The following is a 10,496-nucleotide window of genomic DNA, read 5'->3' as shown; positions in this document are numbered from 1 at the left end:
CAAATTGCAATTTGTCCTCTTCTTCTCTTTCTCTCAGAGTTGTTAGGCAAAACTTAAGTGCCCTTTTGGAGAATCTCAAGGCTCTCACCCTCGACGTTTCCGAAGTTGTGTTAACCTCCCTGTTTACTTTTCAAACTCCAACTCCTCTCTCTTTCCATTTACTTTCTCTTGTACCTAAATTCTCATTCTTTTGATGTATTTTTTTTTTCTTCTTTCTGGATTCAGCAGATTTTAACAAATCGAGAGATGGCAGCCTTTTCTGCAAGGCATTGTCGTTCATATTCATAATCATGTTCATATTCTTGTTCTTCATCGACAAAAGGAGGGCAAAGTCAACGGTTTGTTTTCTGTTCATCTTTTCCGAGATTGTCTGTTCCAGCTAAAGCTAACGTCTTTCTTCAATCTCAAAGAAATTCCCATCAAAATGCTGTTCTCATGCAAGATGGTTAGTTTTTCTTCTTTTGTTTTATTATTTCTAATTTCTGGATTCTTTTAGTTTTGATGCATTTTCAATTTGTTATTTTTTCTTACTTTGGTTTCTGAATACAAGGAAAAATATTGGACAAAAATTTCAGTTCTGGAGAATCTTTATTATGTTTGGGATTGAGAAAAAAAAAAGCCTTAACTTGAATATCAATTTGCTTAATTCCAATTTAATGGTTGATTTAGATGTTTTTCTTACATGGGCAAGATTATGAACTTCCTTTTGGGTTAAATGTTATATATAAAAATGGTTTTCATGCATAGGGGCAGTAGTCACAAAAGTGACCCCTCTGGAAAAAGAAACTCCTATGGAGAAATTGAAAGATGAGTTGTTGTCAGTTACATCTTCAAAGGAAAGGGATAAGAAAGCAAGTTTTGATATCAATGAAAATAAGTCAACTGTCAGTATCACAGTGGTTGGGGCTTCTGGGGACCTTGCAAAAAAGAAGATATTTCCTGCACTTTTTGCACTTTATTATGAATACTGTCTTCCTAAGGTTTAGATTTCCTTTTGCCATTTGGAACTGTTCATCCGAAAGTGTCACTTTACTGTTGTCTTCTAAACTGCTTCAAACTTTAATCTGGTTAATGATGCAACTTCATTAAGGTCTGTGGTGTGGGTTTATTTTTTTGCAGCACTTTACTGTCTATGGTTATGCAAGGAGGAAGATGACTGATGCAGAACTAAGGAATATGGTGAGCAAGACCCTTGCCTGCAGAATTGATAAAAGGTTAACCATATACTATCTTTTGTTTGCCACTTGAAGCTTGCATGCAGCCAAAAGCGAATTTGATTGTGACTTTTAATTGCTTATAAAACTTAAATGGGTTTGGTATGTAAATCCAGGGAGAACTGTGGTGAAAAGATGGACCAATTTCTTAAAAGATGTTTCTACCGCTCTGGTCAGTATGATTCTGAGGAAAATTTTGCACAGCTGGACAAGAAACTCAAGGAGCATGAGGTAATGAGGTTGTGGTCCTTTAAAGCGGAATTTCATACCATTTCAAGGGGCGGGGTTGAGCGAATTCTGGCTTCTGTCTCTGATCTTTGTTTAATTGACTGTGTTGATGGGACATTGAGAGTTTTGAACAATTGTGAATGATGTATTGGGTACAATATTCAGCTATTTCTCCATTTTACAGATGAGTTGAATTTGTGCCAAAGCAGTTCAACACTTTCTCAAGTTTAATTTTATTTTGTGAATTGGATAATTTGAAGTATTGTCGCTCTGGTTCTATTAAATAACCATGGTTCTTGTACATAAGCTGGTCTTCATCCTTGACTAATAACTATTCATGATCTACCGCTAATCTTTATCTGCAAAAGTAAGGACTGGAGAATCATTATATTATCTGATCTTGTGAAATTGGTGTCATCATAAGATTCCTGAAAGGCAACCTCTTTATTTAGTTAATGCAATCCAGGTATGTAGTTGTAATAAGTATTTTACATGTTTCATTTAAGTGTCCTTTTTTTTTCTTTAAGATCTAGAAGTGTAGGAGGATTGGCTTGTTCCCTATTTTACATTTTCTTTTTGTGGATAAAATAATTTTAACTGCTCTTTTCATACTTTGGGAATTCAATTCTGTTTGTGATGTGAAACTGCTGTGCAGGGTGGGAGGGTTTCTAATCGCCTTTTTTATCTATCTATCCCTCCAAATATTTTTATTGATGCTGTAAAATGTGCAAGCTTGTCAGCTTCATCTGGTAATGGTTGGACCAGGGTCGTTGTTGAGAAACCTTTTGGTCGAGATTCAGAATCTTCTGCTGCACTGATAAAAGCCCTGAAGCAGTACTTAGCAGAGGATCAAATATTCAGGTGGAGTTTTTCTACCCAGATTGGTGCTTGTTATGTAAAGAATGAACTGCAATCTGATTGGATTGATATTCTTTTTACGGGATAGACCACTATCTAGGAAAGGAACTTGTGGAAAATCTATCTGTTCTCCGGTTCTCCAATCTTATTTTTGAACCATTGTGGTCAAGGCAGTATATTAGAAATGTACAGCTGATATTCTCTGAAGATTTTGGAACTGAAGGACGTGGAGGGTAATCTTCCATCGGTTATGTTTTTAACTATTTAGCTAAAACTATGTATAAGGCTTATGACTATTTGCTTCTGTTGTTGGTTATCTAGGTATTTTGACCATTATGGAATAATTAGAGATATAATGCAGAATCATCTACTTCAAATACTTGCTCTCTTTGCTATGGAAACTCCTGTGAGTTTGGATGCTGAGGATGTAAGAAATGAAAAGGTAACCTGATGTGGGCTATTTTAAGATGCGATTGCATGATCTTGTCTCTATATATTCATGTATTGAGTAAACTGCTTGCTGGGTGCCAGGTTAGGGTATTGCGGTCAATGAGGCCTTTGCAACTTGAAGATGTAGTTATAGGACAGTACAAGAGCCACAGTAAAGGAGGAATTAGTTTTCCTGCCTATACTGATGACAAGACTGTGCCCAAAGATAGCTTGACCCCAACTTTTGCAGCGGCTGCTCTGTTCATAGACAATGCAAGATGGGACGGGGTGCCTTTTCTGATGAAAGCAGGAAAAGCATTACACGATAAGAGGTATAGAATTGATAAAGAAATTTGAATGCTTATCAATTCTATCTAGCATTGGATTATATAACACATGCATGCCGTTAAGATTTCTTTCACCTATCCAGGGCAGAGATAAGGGTACAGTTCAGGCATGTACCTGGCAATTTATATAATCGAAATTTTGGAACTGATATTGATCGAGCTACAAATGAGCTTGTCATTCGAGTGCAGCCAGATGAAGCAATTTATTTAAAGATCAATAGCAAGGTCCCTGGATTGGGGATGAGATTGGACCACAGTAGCCTAAACCTTCATTATGCCGCAAGGTAAACTTCAAAATTGCTTTTTCAAGTTTTTACTGTTTCTATCATACTAGTTTTCTATGGTTAGTTATATCAATAAAATGCTGTATGTAGTTGCAGTTTACTGGTTAAAGATGTTGATCTAGAAGTTCATGCAGGTTGTACATTTCTTATTATTAATTTGACAACGCTTGTCATTTTAGCAAAAATTATCCCCACATCAACAAATTTTTACTTTTGTGACTATTTTAAGAAATAAAAAATAAAATCCCAAACTAAACATATTGGCATGTTGGTTGTAGATATTCAAAAGAGATCCCAGATGCATACGAGAGGCTTCTGCTGGATGCAATTGAAGGTGAGAGGAGGCTGTTTATCCGAAGTGATGAGCTGGATGCAGCCTGGGCACTCTTCACTCCAGTTTTGAGAGAGCTTGAAGAGAAAAAAATTGTACCGGAATACTATCCTTATGGAAGCCGTGGCCCTGTTGGGGCTCATTATCTTGCAGCAAGATACAATGTTCGATGGGGTGATCTTGGTATAGAGCAGTAAGTTACGTTTCAGCATTGCTGTCGATTTGGGATTATTAGAATAGAAAGCTTTGCTGAATCTATGTACGCGTCCTAAAAAATTTTAAACTGTTGCAAGGATATTGATTTGCTAAAAGCATAAAATTCCCAAGGAAATCAGTTGGATAGAATTAGAAGGCCCCCACTCCCCTCCTCACCCCTGGTGTTGTTGAGTCCAATGATTTTCGTGTCCAGTTGGTTTAGACATGTTCAAGTCCTGTTGGTTTCAACAATTCGAGCATCAAAATTTGTCCAAGTTCACTTATTATTTGGTTAACAATTAGAGCATCAAACTTTGTCTAAGCACACTCATTTTATAGATGGTAGAGTTCATATACGTCCAAATAACTCTTTTGAAATAAATAAATAAATAAATAATATGATATTATTTATTTAATATTTAGTAATTTTGTTTTTCTTAAAGTTTAAAGTATGAATAATTTAATATATTTTTAATGTTTATACAATGACATAATATATATTTATTTTTTATAAAAATGATATAATATATATAAAAGTAATATATATATATATATATAAGACAAATAAAGTAGTGTTAGTATTTCATACAATGTTAATATAAAATTTTGATAACATAAGTAGATTTAAGATTTTTTTAAATTAGATTTTTGTTTTTTTAAATATATTTTAAAAAATGTGCGTCATTTTTTTAATATGTGTAATCAAAATTTTACACTAATAATATATTAAATACTAATTATATATTATTAAAAAATGAATATATTATTAGTATTCAATGAATATAGAAGATGTGTTTTGAAATTAAAAAAAAAAAGGAATTAATTTATGGTTATAATTAAGAAAATTTTAAACTAAATAAAATAAATTTACATTACTTTTGAAATACAATTGATTGCTATAAAATTGGAGTAAGTAGATTTCATATTTATTTTGTGCTTGAAAAATTTGTAATTAGAATTGATAATCAAGAAGTAAAAGATTTCTTACAAATAAAAGACAGGAACTAGTTTAAGAAGGATTAGATAGTATAATTTTTTAAGTCAAAATTAATTTTCTATTGAGCATATTAAGGAAACTAACAATATTCTTGTTGACTTATGGAGTATATCAAATGGGCAATCTACCTTAAAACAAAAGAAAACAATAGCTCTATGATAGCCTATTTTTGCAATAACTGTAGGTGCATAAATCAATCAATTATTAAGTGATAAGTATTCAAGTATCGTCTCTCATAGGATTATAGATTGTAATGTTGGGTGAATTCAAGTACTAATGGTGAAAATCTAATCTTTTATATCTAAACAAATAAATACTAAAGTGGGTTGCAAAACAAATTAAGGAAGTAATGTAGAAAGGATTATAGGAATAGATTTTTACTTTACCAACTATCACTTGGCAGGTAAAACAGGTGTGGCTGAATATAACTAAAAGAAATAAAGATTGCTTTTGAAAATAAGGGAGAATAAGTAAAGGCCGAAAGCTTGTAGAACATAAATCAAGAATGCATAAATTGAAACTTAAATGAAAGAAGTATGAAACCTAAACTTGAGCAAAAGAGAGGGTGATTGCCAAAACTTGTAAGTGTAAAGAGGTGGTAGGTAAAACTAATAAAAGAGAAAAGAGTTTAAAACTAGATCTTGAATAGAAAGAATACTTGTATTAAAGGAGGAATTTAAGAAAACAATTGTATTAAAGAAAATATTTAGAAAATCACTTTGTTATTGGCAAATTTATTATTTAAACCAATAACTAAAACTAAAGAAAAGCTAAAGAAAAGACTAAGAAAAGAAAAGGGAGAAAAACAAGAAGAATGGAATAATGAATAGTGAAATGCCTTTGCCTATTTATAAGCATAGGTTTGGCCCTAAGGGGTAAAGATTACAAGAGTTTGACTTTTATCTAAATGCTAAAGGATGAAGTTTATCTTGATTTCCAAAGAGCTTTGATCGAATAGGAGTCTTAGTTATTGAAGATGCTTGGCCGAATATGCTTTTATGTAGTTCCTTTTGGTTGTTGATTGATCTTGAAATCCATCATGCTTCAATCTTTATCCTTGATTTGGCTAAGGTAGGATTACAAGATAAGGTGATTGAATTCAATCCATATTCCTTTAATTCAAATATCTAGAGTTTTGTTTTTTCACAATTCTTCAAAAGATGCACAAAAGAGTCCTCATCGCATGAAAACATCTTTGGTCGAATAGGGTAGTGTCCATGTGAACTTGAAATTGCTTGAAGTCTTTTTGGAATTTGACATAGCCAAATGGATATGTGAGATGAGAGTCCTTGTGCTTGGAAAACTTCATTAAATGTGCACTAGCACTTTATGCATTTGAATTGGCCAAATGGATAAGTTTTTGTGCAAGTTAAACACTTCAAATCTCCTTAAATCTGTTATAACTGAATGTGAGTGATATGGAAGTGTCTTTGTGCATGTAAACTCATTGGTTGCATGGATATGTGGAATTGGTCAAAGAAGGTTTGACTACTATCTTCCTTGCATGGTCGATACTCATCTTACATATATGGATTGCATGGGTTGCATGATTTCACATTCATGGGCCTTACACTTTGAAAATCATGGAAATAATATTAAAAGTACCAAATTCAACCAAAAATTTCTAATTTAGTACCCATTTTTAGCAAAATCACTATATTTTTAGGCGCTTTAATATCCTTACACTTAAATTTTTGCTTGTCCTCAAGTAAAATATTCAAATTAACAAAACTAAGAATCATGATACATGCTCACAAAGTCAAAAATTACATTAACTTCCCTTCATGCACTATCGCATAATACAAAGTTAACTTCAAACAAAAATCCATAAGAAATTTCTTAAAAAAAAGCTCTCAATATCTTATGTTCTCCATATTTATGAAATTACTCAATTTTTAATTCATACATATAACTCAAGTAAAAAGAATGCAAAACATCTCATTACATTTTAATTTAAAGACAGAATAAACTTCATATGTTCACTTTTCTTTTTCCTCTCCACTATTATTAGACTTGCATACTTGACTCAAGATTAAAAGGTCTTTAAAGCTTGTAATGTAAAGCTCAGGTCAAAGTAGGAAAAAGAAAATTTAGGCTAAAAGCCCTAAGATTACCTTTTTGAATTTCTTGGACTTTGATTTAAACATTGAGAACTTTTGAACTTTCACGACTTTGAGTCATCACTTTTTATTTCCATGGTTTTTTATAATATAAAAGAATACTTAGCCATTTTTGGCTTCATTAGGCTTTGCCTTACTTGTTGGTGTTTATTTTCTTTCATTTCTTGCGCCTTCCTTCCTCTCAAATAAAAAATGTCCATAATATGAGTAAACATCTTGGGTTAGGGTAAAATAATAAAAAAGGATAACAATCAAAAGAAAAGACTTTTGGCTTATTATGCGGGTAAAATAAACAAAGAATATGATATATAAATAAGGCTTCAAATAAAGGATACTAGGGATGCATCATTATGGTGGGCTTGAAAAAGCCTTAAATAGTCTAAAAAATGTCTAGGATTTCATCTTGAAGGTTGAGTCGATGAATTTCGGAGTAATATTCATATCCTCAAACTTTCATGCGATTTAACTTCTTACAAATTTTCACAAGAATCATAACATTTCATTACTTCACCATACTCATAACTAACCTCATATTATACCCAAGTCAATTTTTGAAAAATTTATGCAAAAATTAACTGAGTGCAACAATAATTTTATTATGTCAATTCAGTTTGAAAGCAAAAAGTGGGTCAAGAATTTTGAATATCATTTTAAGTTCAAAAAGAATTCTTTCCCTTCTTACACTTACTTCAAATAGTATATATCAACATGAATCACATAAGTACAAGGGAAAAGAAATACTCCCCAAATTCTTGCTTTAAGATCAATTCTTTTTTTTGTATGAGGCATTAGCCTTACTTTCATTTCATCCCTACAAAATCAAACTTAAAACACAAAAACATAAAACATAATTGTCCTAATAAAAATGAAAGTAAAGAAAACATAAACCATTAAACTAAAACTTGGGTTGCCTCCTAAGCAGCGTTAGTTTTGGTTAAGATTGACTATGCCTTAATCTAACAAATCATCTCATCCCTTTAGGCGGGAGCTTACCTTGTTGTTTCCTTCTCTGAGGAATTGATAATTCTATTTTTTTATAATTATCATATACTTAATTGGTTAATTTTTAACTTACTTGATTCAATTTTGCTTGATTGTCCACCTAAATTCTTCAAATTTCATGTGTAGAAAAAATTGAAACACCATGCTCGCACCTAGTGTCATCATGCAAGCAATGGTCGAAGCTGGTGAGAAATTTGCAATGGCAATTTAAGGGCTCTTAGGAGATGAAGAGAGCTGATTTCCATGAGAAAATAGAGCCATGAAAAAGAAAAAGAAGAAAATGCCAAGCCATGACCATGAAGTCACAAGTTGTGAGCCACTAACAAAGGCATGTGGAGCTTTTCTTTCTTGCATAAGATGGCTTGCTTGAGAGGAGGAGCTGTACATGCTGATTTGGAGGAGTTTCAAGTTGAGTTTAAAGTTGAAATGAGGATAAAAAGCAAGCCAAAAATCAAGCAAATTTGACCAAAGAGAATCACCAAAGAAGGAGAGAGCAAAGGGAACAAATTATAGTCAAGCAACAAGTGGAAACATAATGAAAAATAACAGTCAAGCATGGCTGTTGGTTTGCATGGCTTAAGAAACCATTTATGGGTTGAGAAAGACCTAGGATAGGGCTTGAAAAATAGGAAATTTAAGGTGGACAGAAAAGGAAAGTCGAACATGAGATTTAATGGGGAGAGTTTTTTTTTGTTGCATTTTTCTACTTAAACGTGACTAGCAAGTAGCCTTTGCTAATTTTGCCATGACTTTGTTTGACCATGTTTGACTTTAAGTCATTTGAGTCAAATTAGTCTCAAATTTGATTTTGAAAACTTATCAAAATTAAAGAAATGTTATATTCTAAGAACCTCACTATTGGTTGGATTCTATTTAGACAAAATTAGGTATCTCCGATGACCATAAAGCAACAATTGAGCAACAAATGCATTTGAACTTTGCCATGAAGAAAGTGGTAAAAAAAGAGATTATCATGTGATTAGATACTAGAATCATTTATCCTATGTCCAATAGTTCATGGGTAAGTCCAGTTTAATGTGTACCGAAGAAGGGTGGAATCATAATGGTCACCAACAAGCATAATGAGTTGATCCTAACTCAAACTATTACTAATTGAAAAGTCTACTTGGATTATAGGAAATTGAATAAAACAATTCACATGGATCATTTCCCATTACCATTTGTAGACCAAATGCATGATAGATTGGCTGGTCATGAATATTATTATTTAGTAAATGGATATTCAAGGTACAATCAAATAGCCATAGCTATATAAGACTAGGAAAATACCACTTTCAGTTTTCCATATGGCACATTTGCTTTCAGAAGGATGCCTTTTGGTCTTTGCAATGCTTCAGCCATATTCCAACAATGTATGATGGCAAGTTTTTTAGACATGGTGGAAGATATTTTTGAGGTATTTATGGATTTTTTTTTATTTTTGGTGATAATTATGACTTATGCCTTGCAAACCAATCTAAGGTACTCTAAAGATGTGAGGAAACCAATTTGGTGCTTAATTGGAAGAAGTACCACTTAATGGTTCAAGAAGGAATCATAGTTGACACAATGTATCTGTAAAAGGGATCAAAGTTGATCTAACAAACATTGAAGTCATTGTGAGATTACCTTTGCCCACTTCAGTAAAAAAGATTAGGAGTTTTTTGGGGCATGTTGATTTCTATTGGAGATTCATCCATGATTTTTTAAGATTTCTAAGCCATTTTGAAAGCTATTGGAAAAAGATGCTAAGTTTGAGTTCAACCAAAAATGTGCATTGGCATTTCAAACTCTAAAGGACAATTTAATCACTGCACCTATCTTTTTATAGCCTAATTGGAATCATTTGAACTTATGTATGATGAAAATAGTTTTACAGTGGAAGCTATATTTAGGCAATAGAAAGACAAGATATTTCACCCCATTTATTATGCAAGCAAAACCTTTAATGATGCACAACTCAACTATGCCACAATAGAAAAGGAATGGCTTACTATAGTTTTTGCCTTGGAAAAATTCAAACATTACTTGATAAGAACAAAAGTGATTGTATATATAGATCATATGGCTGTCAAGTACTTGATCATAAAGAAAGATGTGAAATTATGATTGGTTAGATGAGTTTTCTTTTACAAGAATTTGATTTGGAGGTTAGAGAGAAAAAATGTTGTGATAATCATATGGCAAATCATTTACCAAAAATAAAAATAAGAGTAGTTGATGAAAAGATTATTCAAGAATCTTTCCTAGATGAGCAACTCTTTGCAATTCAAGAACCATCAAGGTATGATGATCTGGTAAACTACTTTGTGGGTAATGTCTTTGCACACAATTTCAATTATCAACAAAAGAAAAAAATTCTTTCATGATGTTAAACATTATGTGTGGGATGACCCTTTTTTGTTTAAGCAATGTTAAGACCATGTTTTGAGAAGATGTGTTCCAAAGGAAAAAATAGCGAGCATCCTACAATAATGCCATGCATCTAAAT

At 32.4% G+C, this 10,496-nt stretch overlaps 1 protein-coding gene across 3 annotated transcripts; it reads left to right on the top strand.

Annotated features, from left to right (window-relative positions):
- LOC111282752 (glucose-6-phosphate 1-dehydrogenase, chloroplastic) lies at nucleotides 1-4,208 on the top strand. Of its 3 annotated transcripts, none has more exons than XM_089760862.1 (9): nucleotides 1-104; nucleotides 229-445; nucleotides 1,120-1,214; nucleotides 1,331-1,445; nucleotides 2,098-2,303; nucleotides 2,622-2,742; nucleotides 2,832-3,061; nucleotides 3,160-3,360; nucleotides 3,639-4,208. In XM_089760862.1, the coding sequence occupies exons 2-9, from the start codon at nucleotides 425-427 to the stop codon at nucleotides 3,886-3,888; spliced, it is 1,239 nt and encodes a 412-aa protein (XP_089616988.1). In that variant the 5' UTR covers nucleotides 1-104; nucleotides 229-424; the 3' UTR covers nucleotides 3,889-4,208. The 3 variants fall into 3 exon arrangements, with proteins under 3 accessions (XP_089616988.1, XP_089616989.1, XP_089616987.1); XM_089760863.1 differs by adding an exon at nucleotides 2,389-2,533 and having other exon boundaries at nucleotides 19-445; nucleotides 2,098-2,308; XM_089760861.1 differs by having other exon boundaries at nucleotides 19-445.
- Nucleotides 4,209-10,496: the final 6,288 nt, after the last annotated feature.

This window comes from Durio zibethinus, chromosome 5 (assembly GCF_047325235.1).
Source record: "Durio zibethinus cultivar Kanyao isolate XHJ-2024 chromosome 5, ASM4732523v1, whole genome shotgun sequence".
In the NCBI taxonomy this organism is placed as follows: domain Eukaryota; kingdom Viridiplantae; phylum Streptophyta; class Magnoliopsida; order Malvales; family Malvaceae; genus Durio; species Durio zibethinus.
This window is presented reverse-complemented; position numbering and strand designations above follow the sequence as displayed.

Excerpts from the sequence above, each read along its gene's own strand:
- LOC111282752 (XM_089760863.1), top strand. The coding sequence starts at position 425 with ATGCTGTTCTCATGCAAGATG. Across the intron at positions 2,534-2,621 it reads GGAACTGAAGGACGTGGAGG|GTATTTTGACCATTATGGAA; the intron begins GTAATCTTCCAT and ends TTGGTTATCTAG. Across the intron at positions 3,361-3,638 it reads AACCTTCATTATGCCGCAAG|ATATTCAAAAGAGATCCCAG; the intron begins GTAAACTTCAAA and ends TGTTGGTTGTAG.